Source organism: Sorex araneus, chromosome 11, assembly GCF_027595985.1.
Source record: "Sorex araneus isolate mSorAra2 chromosome 11, mSorAra2.pri, whole genome shotgun sequence".
Lineage (NCBI taxonomy): Eukaryota > Metazoa > Chordata > Mammalia > Eulipotyphla > Soricidae > Sorex > Sorex araneus.
The window spans coordinates 26,793,822-26,809,579 of NC_073312.1; the positions used below are offsets into that span (position 1 = coordinate 26,793,822).

At 45.3% G+C, this 15,758-nt stretch overlaps 1 protein-coding gene across 1 annotated transcript in view; it reads left to right on the top strand.

Moving 5' to 3' along the window:
• Positions 1 to 2,842: 2,842 nt before the first annotated feature.
• Positions 2,843 to 15,758, top strand: part of LOC101546049 (cytochrome P450 2C23-like) — a 30,826-nt gene continuing 17,910 nt past the window's right edge. The window contains exons 1-4 of the mRNA XM_004616359.2: positions 2,843 to 3,022; positions 5,661 to 5,823; positions 14,050 to 14,199; positions 15,403 to 15,563. Coding sequence (XP_004616416.2) covers positions 2,843 to 3,022; positions 5,661 to 5,823; positions 14,050 to 14,199; positions 15,403 to 15,563 — 654 coding nt within the window. The remainder of the gene's footprint in view (positions 3,023 to 5,660; positions 5,824 to 14,049; positions 14,200 to 15,402; positions 15,564 to 15,758) is intronic.

Consider the following 15,758-nt stretch of genomic DNA (forward strand, 5'->3'; position numbering starts at 1 on the left):
ATAAAACTGTTAGAGCTAAAAAAAAATATGAAGTTTTAATAATAAATGAAAATGGCTATTAAAAATAAAGCAAGACACCTCTCTAGACTTTCAAGTAGGAAAATGATGAGTAAGTAGGACTAAAACTACCTGTTCCCAACACTTGACTCAAGCCACTATTTTTTCACCTACTTAAACATTAAAGTCCTAACTTTTCAAATATTGCAAAGTCAATAATTTATTATGACTTTGAATGAAATATTCATTCAAATATTCATTCAAATATTTGAATATGAAATATTTTTATATTTAATGAAATATTTGAAAATAAATATTTGAAGTCAAGTTAATAAAAGTCCTGGTGCGTAGTGGTTCCACAGAGGTGTTGGGAGAATAAAATCTCTGACTCCCTGACTTTTCCTGGGTTTTCCATTCACTAGCATGCCCTTGACCGTGGCTCCCCCCATACTTCCTGTCCTCCCTGGTCTCACACATGCAAGGCTGCTGGCTAAAAGCAATTTTGTTTATTGAAAACTAACAGTTTGACGTGGAAGATACAGAGCAATGACTGAAATTCATGAACAACCAGTAAAGTTAGAACTGCTGAATAGAGCTCTCATTTCTTAACAATTAAAAGAATACAGTTGCTAAAAAAAAAATGGAAACCATAGTAGGTTTTTGTAGTTTAAAATTGTACTTGATTATAGAACAACTAAGTTTCACATCACAGAGAATTTGAAACATCACAAATGACAGGAAGATTTATCACAGAAAAATAGTCACACCGGTTATTTAAAACACAAATGCAAATGAGGTGATAATTTTCAAATGCCAACTTAATAAATATTTCTCTTTATTTGGTAGAATAGATATATAATCTACCATTTTAACCATTTTTTAACCATTTTTAAATGGGCAGTTTGGTATGTTAGTACCCTCACAATTTTGTGCAGTCTTCACCATTATTCATTTTCAAAACTGCCCCCATAGCCCAAACAACAACCATAGAGCATAGACACTCCCTTCCCCAACACGCATACTCTCTAGTCCACTTTCCATGTCTATGAATTCTACCTTTTTTTTGGGGGGGGGCCACACCTGGTGTCACTGTTGATGCAACTAAGAAACCTGGGAACACTATGGACCAAACATGATGGCCATTTACTATCTGCTACTTACCTACTACTATTGCAAACCATAACACACAGAAGGAGAGAGAGAATAAAAGAAGAGTGTGCTTACCACAGAGGCATGGGGGGAGGAGGATGGGAGGGCGACAGGAGGGATACTGGGAACATTGCTGGTGGAGAATGGGCACTGGTGGAGGGATGGATACCCGATCATTGTATGACTGAAATGTAATCATGAAAGTTTATAAGTCTGCATGTAACTGCTGTATCTCACAGTGATTCATTAGAAAAACAAACAAACAAAAAAAAGGTCTGAAAAAAGAAAAAAAGAAGAAGCCTGGGAACAGGGAGATTATCCTTCCAGTCAGAGGCTAATAGCTCCAAGACACTGGTTCGAGAAATTAGCTGGGAGGCACCCCCACCCTGAAACAGACTGCTGTTCCAATGATGAAGTTTATTTGGGGAAAGCAGTGGCTACACAGTAGTAAAAACTTATTGTGTAGCCACTACACAGTGGCTACACAATAAGTTTTTACAGATACCACAGAAACCTCAAGGACATCCACACAACTTTCTCCAAGGTAAGGTTGTCTCAGTGGTGCTGACAGTTCTGGGTCAGGGGCTGGTGTTCAGGCTTATTCAAGACCACTCAGTGGGTTGGGACATAGAAAGGAATGCATTACGTGAGGAGCACGAGACAGGAAGAGGAAGATAAAATCTATGTGGGACAGAGTGTCACCATCTCTATGATCTAATGCAGAGGCTGAACAATAAGTTTTTACAGATACCACAGGTGTCAGCTCCCTCATCTCAAGCCCCAGCACTGACAATTGCAAGGCCAACAAGCTATGCTGTCAGGGAATATCGGGTCCTTTGGCACCCACTCGCCCTCATCAAGGCCCGGCCTGGGAACTTTCCCACAAGCCCAGATGGTCAGGAAGCTGTGCCAGGAAGAACCCCAACACCCTGGCAGTGCTCAGGCAGGGCTCTCTCTTGTCCCTGCATTCAGGGATGATTCCTGGCTGGGCTTGGAGGACGATATGGGATGCTGGGATCAAGCCCTGATTAGCCCCGTGTGAGGCAAGAACCCTACCCACTGTATTATCTCTCCAGCCTTAAGATACATTGTATAATTCGAATCACAATATTTGGAGGGTTTTTAAAGGGGGGGTCTAGTTTATTTCCCTTAACATAATGTTGTCCAGATCCATTCACATTGTGGCTAATAGAATTGTATTCCTTTTCAAAGTGACTTCTCTGCTGTCACGCTCATGTCGTCTTTGTCCACTCTGACGAAGGACACAGTAGACTTTGAACAGATGGCACGTGAACCCAGTGATGTTTGATGAGAACTACTACTCGAGCAACTAGTGTTTTCCAGAAATCTGGTCTCAGGATATATGATATTTCCCCACCCTAATGAGACAATTTAAGAAAATTATGGGGGAAAAGGCAGCTTTGTGTTTAATAAGTTAATTATAAAGTGCTAACAGGAAGGGAAAAAAGCTCACGTAATGGAGATGCTTAGAAAAATCAAAAGTTGCAGATTTGGCAAGTGAGAGGGAGGCAAGCTATGCCTTCTAATCACAGACTTCAGCAAAACAGATAAAGTTCAAATCAATTGCAGTTCTGTTTTCCCTTTGGCAGCCAGCCCGCCCTCCCTGCCCCCCCAACCCACAAGCCTTTGCCAGCACACCCTCCACTGGGGCAGTGCCTGCTCTCCAGCCGCCGGGATGGGGCTGTTGGTCCTCACCAGCCCTGCACTCATCATCTGTTTCCTTTGCCTCCTTCTCCTGTATGTGCAGAAGAGAAATCACCGTACGGCAAGACTCCCTCCCGGTCCGACTCCTCTTCCCTTCTTTGGAAATGTTTTTCAAGTAAACCTCAAGGACATCCACACAACTTTCTCCAAGGTAAGGTTGTCTCAGTGGTGCTGACAGTTCTGGGTCAGGGGCTGGTGTTCAGGCTTATTCAAGACCACTGCAGCCTAACTCTGACCTTCATTGCTTCTTTTTTTTTTCTTTTTTGGGTCACACCCGGCGATGCACAGGGGTTACTCCTGGCTCTTCACTCAGGAATTACTCCTGGCGGTGCTCAGGGGACCATATGGGATGCTGGAAATCGAACCCCAAGTGGGCCGTGTGCAAAGCAAACATCCTACCCGCCATGCTATTGCTCCATTGTTTCCACTTCATTGCTTCTTCCTCACTGCTGGGACCCTCTTGGTTGCCTATCTCTGTATTATGACATACTTTGTAATACAGAGATTAAAACAACTGGACTATTTTAGGGCATAAAGTAAGGGATGTTGACCTGGCCTGAGATATAGATTGAAATCTAACGAAGCAGAAAATCTTGGGATCTGAACTTAGTTTTCATTGAAAGGCTTCTGATGCTCTCAACTTGCCAGGAGGCAAGCATAGCAAGTTTAAAAATGTGGTGAATGAGGAGCTGGAGAGAGCTCAGTGGGTTGGGACGCATGCTTGGCATGAGGGGTGCCAAGCAATGAGCTGGAGTCGCCCCTGAGCATTGCTTATTACGGCCCTGAAATAAAACAAAAATCCAATCAAGGTCCTTTTGTTATTTCTGTTTTACACTAAGTGGTTTGTGGGATGCTTTGCATTCTCTTGCTGAAGAGCAATCCTCATTCCCTCTCCAGCGCTTGAACACAGCCCAACTCTGCTATTCTAACAGATACTCATTCCTCTGCAAATACTCTCTGGGGGGAAGATATCACCATGAATTTATTATCTTTTTGTGTGTGGGGGGGTGGAACATAGCCAACTGTGCTCAGGACTTGCTCCTGGCTCTGTGCTCAGGGATCACTCCTGGGAAGACTCAGTGTTTCATATGAGGTGCCGGGGATTGAACCAAGGTCGGTATGAGCAAGGCAAGCACCCTACTCACTGTACTATTACCCCGGGCCCCATAGCTCAGGAGTTTATTATCTAAGAATATATTTTCCTCAACAACCTAAATATCCATCACTGGATGAGGAAAATAAGATTTCTCAATATTTATACCTGTATCTATAGATATCATGCACACTTTTACTTAACCTTAAGAAGGAAATCCTGCTGTTGACAACAATGATAAACCTGAAGGACGTTATGCTAAGTGATTCAAGCCAGCTGCAAGAGAGACCAGCACTGTGTGGTCTCCTGTGTGAAAGCTGAACACCAGAGGCAGAGACACAGAGAGCTGAACCGTGTTGGCAGAGTCGAGAGGAGAGAGACTGGGATGACGTCGGTAGATATTGATTTAAAGGGGGAACAGCACATAGAAGGGATTAGAACTCACAGGTTGGGACTTGGGCCTTTTGCAATATCCTGAAATCATTTATAGTAAAAGAAAGACTATGCCCTCAGGTGCAGGAGGGGTGAGTAGCACAGGAACTTTTCTTCCTTCCTGGTATCTTCTCTTGTACGAAATGGGAACAGAAGTCATCAGTTGAAGATGAGGTTGAGAGAGGAGGCCCAAGCAGTCTGTACCTCAGACTACAGAGCTGCTTCTCTCATTCCGAAGAACAAAGAAAGTGGTCTTACTTCCTGGGAGAGGGAAAGAAGTGATGACCACTTAAATGGATGCTAACTGACAGGAAGAGAGAAGGCAGAAAGGAAAAGAAATAGAAACCTACTTCAGTAGGTTTTGCCTCTTTGAAATAATTGTCATAAACATTGGGAATCATAATACACAAAGGGAACATTTTGTTGTTTGTTTTTTGGGCTACTCCAAAGCACTCAGAAATGACTCCTGGCAGTGCTTGGGGATCATAACTGAGCACTCAGAAATGACTCCTGGCAGTGCTTGGGGGACCAGTTAGAGTGCCAGGGATTGAACTCCAGGTGGCAATGTACAAGACAAATGCCTTACCCGCTGTACTACCTCTGTACAAATCCTGTGCAAATGGATTTTTTAAAAAATAAGAGCTTTCAAGTGTGATTTGATTTTCCAGCAAGTTAGTAAATATGTTTCTATAACATTCTATGTCCTCTGTCATGATGTCAAATGACTTTGAATTCTTTTGCATGAGTTTATCCTTAGCTTTGCTGCCCTACCCCCACCCAGGCTTATTAACATCTCATTATTTCTCTCAGAACAATGCTATGATATTTTATCATTGGGAAGTTCATACCCCATGCCATGGGCTCTGCCCCAAGTCCTCAAGTTACTTGCTTCCTTTTCATCTTTTCACAGATTCCTGTCCTCCGTGTTTCACTCAGTGCCTCCATCAGTCCCCACCTTCGTCCTTTCTGTGCACCTGCGTGGCCTATTTGTGTGTGACATCTCTCCTTTCCACCTGACTCCCACGATTGTCCCTGGGTTGTGTGGTCTGACACAGGAGAGGGGCTTAGTGACTAATTGCTCCGTGGTTGCCTTTAGCACATGAAAGAAAGAAGGAATCTATAATGCGTCTCCCAGTCAGATTCCTAAAATGGGGCAAAGGCTGAGCCCCACGGATCCACCGAGATCATGATTCCATTTCGACCCGAGCCTTGAAGGGAAAGAGTTCCAAAGGCATTAACACCACCACTTGATGTGTCTTTCCAGTTGTCCAAAGTATACGGCCCTGTTTTCACTCTACACCTGGGACCCTCGCCCACCGTCGTCTTACATGGATATGATGCCGTGAAGGAAGCTCTGATTGATCAGGGGGAAGACTTTTTTGAAAGAGCAGCTATACCAATTTTTGATGATACCCTGCAAGGAAGAGGTAGGTTTTCCATGGGAATCTAGATTAGTTTTCTTTAGGGGGGAAAATCAACTTGGGTGTAGGATTGGTTTGTCCTTTCTGCCTTGCCATGGGAGCTTAGGTTTATTGGGTTAGTCCCATCACAGTGCTCCTATTCCTCTGGGTTTATTTGTAACCTCCTTCTTTGTGCTCTGCCTCCCCAACCAGTCAGTCACGTTTATCTCCTAATGACTCTGTTAACTTGTAAATATTACTTTTCTCTTCTCCTTAAGTCCCTTGCATAGTTAATTCAGAGCAATGTCCTTTTTTTTCTTTTTGGGTCACACCCCGCGATGCTCAGGGGTTACTCCTGTCTCTGCACTCAGGAATTACTCCTGGCGGTGCTTGGGGGACCATATGGGATGCTGGGAATCGAACCCGGGTTGGCTGCGTGCAAGGCAAATGCCCTACCCACTGTGCTATCACTCCAGCTCTAGCAATGTCCTTTTTGTATACACACAAGAAGATAGTTATTGCTATGCTTTTGTAACTTGGGAGTTAATTGACTCCAAATAATATTCACTCCTGGGCATCTGTTCTCTTAACTTAAGCCTCAGTTGCCCTTACTTCCTAGCACTCCAAAATCAGGATCCCAACGAGGGACCGAATGGACCCAGGGCAAGTTGTGAGCTACCCTGGCATCAAAATGGGCCAGGCCAAAGCACTATAATACTTAATTATAAGTTAAGAGCATAGTCATGGACAAATTTTGTCATGATCCAAAAAAGTAACAACTAGCTTAGCTAGGATTCTGCTAGGGTTAGGAAAGATTAATCTGGCCTGAGCACTGTAGTCTGAGATCTATAGTGAGATGTCCCCAGGAGAGCCACCCTAAAAGCTCAGTGTATCTCTTAACTGTGTTCATACAAAATAACTAATATTAAGAAGTAGAATTAAGATGTTAATTAAGATGTTAACTAAGTTATTGGACAAAGGAGAGAAGAAACATCCTTAAGTGGTATTTTGGCTTGAGCCTGATTGGCTCTCAGGAAGGGCTTTTGATATGTTGATTGTGCTACTGAGCCTGAACAGGGATGCCAGCTGTGTAATATCCAGATGGCAAGGGTAATATCCAGATGGCGAGGGAGTCACCTGCATTTGGTGGTCTTGGGCCACTTCCCCGCCTGGGATGGCCAATGGCATGGATGGATGAAGGAGGAAATGAGGCTGCCAGGCTGGTTGGTGATCAGTTGCCGTTTACTTGGGAACATTCTGTGTGCTGTTGTGCCTTGAGGCACTCATGAGCTGCTTGAACCCTGCGGGGCAGCGCCCATGCTCACGGGCCATGGTTAGCATGGACCCCGGAGACTCAGGGCGTCATCCCCAGCAAGACAGCCCTTATTGCAGAGGACCTCGGCTCGTCCACGTCTGACCAACTGACCGAAAATTCAGGGACCGTCTCAGGTTGACTGATTTGTATGAATTACTCGCAGGACTCAGGCAGGTAGGAGAAAAGCCCCCCTCGTGCCTCGAGGGAAACTTGAAAAAAAAAAGGTTTAAAAACTGACACTGGTGTGTACCACCGGTGGCTCACACTTGGTTGTGGCTAAATTAACACAGAGTGCAGCAGCTGGCTCAGTGTCTTAAGGTAGCCAATTGTGATGGAAACTGGATTTAGCAAGACTGCTGCATGGAGCCTGGGTACGCCTGCGCTGAAGCCTCGCTGCCAAGCCAGAGCTAGAGACTGAGTCAGCCAGGAGATTCGGGTGTGGATAGTCCTGGTTCATCCCCTACCCCTCAAAGTATATGCATTTTAGGGCAGTAGAAAATATCATAGTTTCATTTCTTTTTTATTTTTTAAATTTGGGCTGGAGCGAGAGCACAGCAGATAGGGCGTTTGCCTTGTACGCAGCCGACCTGGGTTTGATTCCTTCATCCCTCTCGGAAAGCCCAGCAAGCAACAAAGCAACAAGAGTATCCCGCCCACATGGCAGAGCCTGGCAAGCTACCTATGGCATATATATATATACATATATATATATATATTTTTTTTGGGTCACACCCAGCGATGCACAAGGGTTACTCCTGGCTCATGCACTTAGGAATTACTCCTGGCGGTGCTGGGGAGACCATATGGGATGCTGGGGATCGAACCCAGGTCGGTCGAGTGCAAGGCAAATGCCCTACCCTCTGTGCTATCGCTCCGGCCTCCCGCTAATGGCATATTTGATATGCTAAAAACAGTAACAACAAGTCTCACAATGGAGACATTACTGGTGCCCACTGGAGCAAATCGATGAACAACGGGATGACAGTGCTACAGTGCTAATTTGTTTTGGCTTTTAGGGTCACACAGTAGAGGTTACTACTGGCTCTGAAATCAGGAATTACTCCTAGCGGTGCTCGGGGAAGTACATGGGATGCCAGGGATCAAACCCAGGTCAGCTGCATGCAAGGCAAACACCCTACCCACTGTACTATCACTCTGACCCTGAAATATCACATTTTTCTTTGGAATGGACTTCAGCCTCAGTGAATCAAAGCAACCTTCCACATAGCTCCTTATTTTAGTTCAGACCTTAGAAAATATGTTTGTCATGGGGCTGGAGTGATAGTATTGCCTTGCATGCAGGTTGGGTATTTGCCTTGCACACAGCTGACCCAGGTTCAATCCCCAGCATCCCATATGGACCTCAAGCACCACCAGGAGTAATTCCTGACCACGGAGTCAGGAGTAACCCCTGAGCACCACCGAGTGTGGCAGAAGAAGAAGGAGGAGGAGGAGGAGGAGGAGGAGAAAGTGGAGGAAGAAGAGGAGGAGAGAAAGAGGAGGAGAAGCAGAAGAGGAGGAGGAGGAGGAGGAGGAGGAGAAGAGGAAGAGGAGGGGGAGGAGGAGGAGGAGGAGGAGGGAAGAAAAACGTTTGTCAGCTCTGTCTCACATCAGATACTCCAGAATTCAACCATTCTCTTCTCTAAGCTGCTGAAGAAACCCACAGGAATGGCACTGGCTTCCCTGGCACCTAACGTCCTTCAGCCAACGCCTCCCAACCTCAGCTAGAAGCTCTGAGCCAGGCTCTGCTCTCCGTGGCTCCCTGTCTGTGCTCAGTCCTCACCCCTCCCCACCATCTGCTTCCACGCCCAGAGCCGTTGTAGCTGCACTCAGGGGGAAAGCAGACGTTTCAGAAAGGAGCTTCCTCGGCATCGGGACATTTCTCCTCCAGGTGTCCCAGCGCCGCTTCTGGCAGGGAACGCGTCCGAGGCTCCCTGGTGGCTGCTCCAGCACCTGGCCTTGGCCACGGCTGCCTCCTGCGTGATGCCTTCCCCTGCCGGAGCTTAGTTCCTCTCTGCTGACCGGGGACCCTCTTCCCTTTCCGACCCTGCTTCTGAGGCGACAGCCTCATCCTCTCTTTGGCTCAGGTTGGAATATTTCAAAGCGAGGCACCAGCCAGAGGCCCGCGTGTGGAAGGAGAGGAGAGTGAGAGATGCTGGTCCGTGGTGGCCTCTCCCCCGCAAGCGGCAGGTCCCCATGCTCCAGCGCCTTTGGAGCAGGCCCCGCTCCAGTGGTATAAGCGCCTCCTGGTCCTCCTGCCAGGAGGGGGCAGCAGCGTCCTGGGGCTGGTGGTGACAGGGCTCTCTTCCCCTGGTGTGGGCTCTCCACGTCTCCAACTCCTTCAAACCAGTTTCCTGGATTAAGTGTTCAAATATTCTCTTTTAAAGATTCAGGAGCCCATGATCCTGACTGAACTCTAAGAGACCCTTTTCTACCAGGTGCATCCCTGGGGACATGCAGTCCCTTCAGAGGACACTTCTGCACCCCATTTCAGCCACCTTTCCACTTTCCTCCCTTAACAGGTTTTCTTAGAAACCTAATGTGAAAATAGTCCAGGAGGTAGAGAAAAACATAAGCACAAGTGTTCACAATGGCAGTACTTTTCGAATCTGGCATGTAGAAGGGGAGCAGTGAAAAATCATTAAATCCATAGATGAATAAATCACTGTCACTGTCACTGTCATCCCGTTGCTCATCGATTTGTTCGAGCGGGCACAGTAACGTCTCTCATTGTGAGACTTATTGTTACTGTCTTTGGCATATCCAATACGCCACGGGTAGCTTGCCAGGCTCTGCCGTGCGGGCTCGATACTCTCGGTAGCTTGCCGGGCTCTTCAAGAGGGGCAGAGGAATCGAACATGGGTCGGCCGCGTGAAAGGCGAATGCCTTATCGCTGTGCTATTGCTCCAGCTCCAGATGATTATCTAATAAATAATTAGATTAACAAATGCATAGCAAAAATCATAGCCATAATCAGACATCCAATTCTGGGACTAATAAATAGTTTAACTAGATTTATAATTAACAAGTTTTTTAAAGGTATTTTCATGAAGGGGGCATTGACCTTGCTTAAAGCATTTGTTTCTTTATATCATGTGAAAGATAAACACATCTTAAATGAACCCCCAACCTGTGCTAGTGGTTATACATTCAATGGCCAACATCCAGAGACTATAAAAACAAGCTCCCAGAAGCGAGCGGCTGCTTTTTGGCCTTGAGACATCTTATAGCCTAGTTCTCCCTCTTGGAGAACCTGGAAATCTACCAAGAGTTTTCTGCCCGCATGGGAGAGCCTGGCAAGCTCCCCATGGCATATTCATATGCCAAAACCAGTAACAATGATGGTCTCATTCCCTTGACCCGGAAAGAGCCTCCAGTGCAGCACTGTTGAGAAGGACGAGTAAAGAGAGACTTCTAAAATCTCAGGGCTAGGACAAATGTAGATGTTATTGAGACCTCTCGAGAAAATCGATGATCAACAGGATGATGATGATGATGATGATGAGATTTATAATTGCCTTTTGACGTAAAGGTGATATTAAAACCACATCTAAAATTAGATGAATTTGGGTCATTAGGGTCATTTGAAAAGTATTCCAGTGACCCACCATTAATAATTATTTCTAATAAATATCAGTTATCACCAAACTGAGTGACTACTGAATTAAGTAACTGTTAGAACATCTGTGGAACACCTAGCATGAATTGATTACCTTTCCCCCACAGTATTGAGGATCAAACTCAGGGCCTCACACATGCAAGACATGTGCTCTTCACTGAGCCATATTCTTTGTCTTATTAAGTATGCCTTATGTACTGGATACTACACTAAGGGTTTCATCTACTTTGGGATAATTAGTCAAAACACTAGTTCCAAGAGGAAAGTATTTTTAAATTTCTATTCAATAGATTAAGAAGGTGAGGCTAAAGGAGTTCAATTATTTGCCCCAAATAAAAAGTGTTGTAGGGGGCCGGATAGGGCGTTTACCTTGCACACGGCCGACCTGGGTTCGATCCCCGGCATCCCATATGGTCCCCTGAGCACTGCCAGGAGTGATTCCTGAGTGCAAAGCCAGGAGTAACCCCTGAGCATCGCTGGGTGTGACCCAAAAAGCAAAAAAAAAAAGTGTTGGAGCAGAGATTTGAACAGTCAGGTATTTCTCAAGCTCTAACCACTAAGTCTCCTTTGTCAGTCAGCTAACAGTTTCATTGTCAGGGATGTCTCCACACCATGATACATGTTTGGCATAACTTTTAATTAGAGCTTACAAAAATATTTTCATACTTAAAAAAACATTAACAGTTAAAATATTTTCACACAATTTTCATAATCATCACTTTCACAGTTAACTTTCACCAATATTCAATTATAGTTGTATAACTTGTATAATTGGCAATTACCGTACTGTTGACATTTCATTTGTTGACAGTTCTTAAATTGGCATAAATGTCATTGCAGCATAAAACTACATTATTTGTCAAATTATTTCTTCGTATAAGTTCTTCGGCAAGCGAAGAATGGATCAAAAGTAGTTTAACTTTTTTTTTTTGCCTAAGTATTACTTTAACTTCTAAAATATGTGGGATTCCTGAAGTGGCTAGAGAAATGCACCAATTTGCCACCATCTTGATTGCAGCAGGCACAATGATTTTTCAAAGTCTGAGGATTCAGTAGCTGTGAAATCAACAGTCACATTAATTCATGCTGAACATCTATGCACAGGGCACGAAGTCATTCTGCTTGTGTCAGGGGGCATAGGGATGAGTCAGTCACTTCAGGAAAGACCAAAATTGAACATGGGAGTAGCACAACCATCAAATGGTGATAACACAAAGTAGAAAAAGGTAAATGGTGTAAAGCCTCAAATTAAAGGAAGGAGAGGTTAGCTCCTGTGGAGGAGGGCAGGAACAATTTCAACCAGAGGGTGTTTGAAGTGGTTCTCCGGGAGAGCAAGAGGCAGAGCGAGCAGATATGGGAGCAAAGGGAGAGGAAGGTGAAGTGAGTGAAGTTAAGCAACAGTCTGCACCGCTTTCTCAGACAGAGGGAATGGCAAAAAAGGTTGAAAAGTGCAGATTTGACCGGGGGATCCACGGGAAGCTTTCGGTAGCACTAGAATGAAGGTCTCTTTATGATTCTGAGCAATCTGCAAATTTTTGAGTTAGTGGAGCTGGAGAGGAAACTGGCCTGAAGATGATTGTAACTTCCAAGATTTCAAAAAATCATTTGAGCCTGAGGGTGGCGATATGATTTGCATTGACCAGGAAGTGATGGATTTAAAAAATTTTTTTAGACCCCGATAAAGCTGCTCGTGATTAGGTTTCAATCATACAGTGTTTCAGCACCCATCCCTCCACCAGGGTACATTTCCCAGCACCAGAGGAAGGGACAGATTTTGGAGATGGGCTTGAGACGGGTTATATGTTGTGGAGAGCGTCAGAGGAATGTGGAGATGCCCGGATTGGGGGTCTTGGGACACAGTAAGGCCTGGCGGTGCATCAGACACAGCAACTAGGAGCTGGAGCAATAGCACAGCGGGTAGGATGTTTGCCTTGCACACGACCGATCCGGGTTCGATTCCCAGCATCTCATGTGGTCCCCCGAGCACAGCCAGGAGTAATTCCTGAGTGCAGAGCCAGGAGTAACCCCTGAGCATCACCGGATGTGACCCAAAAAGAAAAAAAAGACACAGCAACTAGGTTTGTATAGAGGAAGGAGTATAAGAACATTTCTACGGAACCTGCTGAGCTCCATTGCTTCTGTGTCTCTTTTTATTCAGATTAGACTAGCATTTGCTGTAATCATTTTGGAGGAAAATGAGCCATAGACACAATATTTATCTGCTTTGAAGTTTCTTAGCCTCTAACAGAGAAAAATCACGGGGAGAAGGAAACCACAGATTAGAGGTGAAATGTGAAAACAAAGCTTGGGAAAAGAGGTTGTAAGAACACAACACTGCTTGGGACCATTTTTAACAAAAGCAGAAACTCTGACCCACGTTGCACTTACCAACTTTTCCCTTTCCACCTGATTCTGTCACTGCTGCCCCCCCGCCGTGCAACCCTATTGACCTGAGTTTGGGGTTGATTATTATCAATTTTTAAAATTTTTAAATTATTGAATGAAATTCTGTGGCTCAAGAAGTTTGTTTGTGTGTGTGTGTGTGTGTGTGTGTGTGTGTATACAAAGGATTGCTATGCAGTTCTAAGAAAACACAAATCATGCCATTTATAGCAACATGGGTGGGGCAAGAGCTGAGTGGAGTCAGAATGAAAGAAATAGATACAGAATAATCTCTCTCACAGGTGGGTATTATTTTCTTGTTTGTTTTTTTTTTCCCTAGGTTTTTGGACCACAACTGGTGGTGCTCAGGGGTTACTCTTGGCTCTGCACTTAGGAATCACTCCTGGTGGTGCTCAGGGAACCATGAGGGATGCTGGGGATCAACCCAGGTCGGTTGCATGCAAGGCAAGCACCCTGCCTGCAGTACTGTGGCTCCAGCTCCTGATGACTACGTTTGTTTTGTTTTGTTTTGTTTTGGGGCCACAGCCGGCTGTGCTCAGGGCCTTTTCTTGGCTCTGCACTTGAGATCACTCCTGGAAGGCTTGGGGTGCTGGGGATTGAACCTGGATCAGCCACCTGCAAGGCAAATGCTCCACCAGTGTTATAGCTCTGGCTCCTGTTCCTTGCATTTCTTTGGGTTTTCTTTTCTTTTTTTTTTTTTTAATTTTTTTTAAATTTTTTTTTAATTTTTTTTTTTAATAATTTGGGTTTTATTTTCTTTATGGCAAGTATCGCACACCCATTGCAGACCAGGTGGTGTTCCCTCATTCCCAGTTGCCGAAACCCTAGGACTGAGCACTGGAGAGTATTCAGGGCAGACACAACAGATAGATGAGCTTTAGGACAAAACCCAACACAGCCCTTTCCTCCTCCCTAGGAATCCTCTTCAGCCATGGAGAGAGGTGGAAACAGATGCGGCGCTTCACCCTCACCACCCTGAGGAACTTTGGGATGGGGAAGAGGAGCGTGGAGGAGAGGATCCAGGAGGAGGCACAGTGCCTGGTGGAGGAACTCAGGAGAACGCAGGGTGAGTTCCAGCAGGCAGCCCTTGGGGCTGGGACTTCTGACCCCCACAGCTCCCAGCCCAAGCTCCTCATTTGGGCCCTAGAGGGTGCAGAATCTGCTCTTTACTCAGGAGGGAAAGGGGGTGTGGGGGCAAGAAAGAAAAATGAGGGGCTGGATTAATAGCACAGTGGGTAGGGCATTTGCCTTGCACTTGTGGCTGACCCAAGTTTGATTCTCAGCATCCCATATGGTCCCCTGAGCACTGCCAGGAGTAATTCCTGAGTGTAGAGCCAGGAGTAACCCCTGTGCATCGCTGGGCGTGACAAAGAAAAAGAAAGAAAGAAAGAAAGAAAGAAAGAAAGAAAGAAAGAAAGAAAGAAAGAAAGAAAGAAAGAAAGAAAGAAAGAAAGAAAGAAAGAAAGAAAGAAAGAAAGAAAGAAAGAAAGAGAAAGGAAAGAAAGAAAAGAAAGAAAGAAAGAAAGAAAGAAAGAAAGAAAGAAAGAAAGAAAGAAAGAAAGGAAGAAAGAAAGAAAGAAAGAAAGGAAGGAAGGAAGGAAGGAAGAAAGAAAGAAAGAAAGAAAGAAAGAGAGAAAGAAAGGAAAGAAAGAAAGAAGGAAAGAAAGGAAAGAAAGAAAGATAGATGATCCAAACCTCTGAGTCAGGACTCTGGAATCCTTTGACCTGGATTCATTCCCTAATACCAGCGCTTAGTGGGGATGTACATTTGGACACGTACTTAGATGCATTTTCCTCAAGTGAAAAATGGGGCCAAGAGTCAACACACAGAAAGAGGATTGAATCATAGTTTGCAAAACACTTACACTATATCTGGCACGCAGCACATACACTCTGGTATTATTTATTGTCATGATTGTTGCATTATCCATCTAGTAAAGTAACACTCTTTTCTTTGATTTATTTCTGGGTTTGGGAGACCCACCTGGCTTGGTGCTCTGGGGACCGCGTGCAGGGGATGGAATCCAGGTCTCTCGCTTGCAAAGCATGTGCTCCAAGGCACAGAACTCTCTCCCCAAGCCCTAAAGTCACGCTGCGAAAGCATGTGGTATAAGCATTATGATAGATATTTTGATCACATCCCAATTTGAAGAGATTCAGAGGAAACAAACCACACGTGTCTCCCTGAGCAGGTGGGCGGCCCCCTTCTGGAGATTCTGATGCAGGCTCATGACCACGCCAGATTGTGAGCGTTCTTTCCTCACCTTAGCTCAGCCCTTTGACCCTACCTTCCTCCTCGCCTGTGCTCCCTGCAATGTCATCTGCTCCATCCTCTTCAACGAGCGCTTCCAGTACAAGGACGAGAAATTCCTCTTCCTGATGAAGTTGCTGTTGGAAAATTTTAAACAGATAAGCTCTCCATGGAACCAGGTAGGTCCCAGGTTTGCTAGTCAACCCGAGTGGCCACCCGGGCACCCTGGGCTCACACAGCCACCCGACGAACACCTCTGCAGTCCGCATTTCTTTGCAGGCCCCTAAGCACCTTTCCCCCCCCCTTAGACTGCAGAGTTGGCTGAGCTCAGCGGCTGGGATGAGCCAGGAGACGGGCACACACTGTCCGGTGTC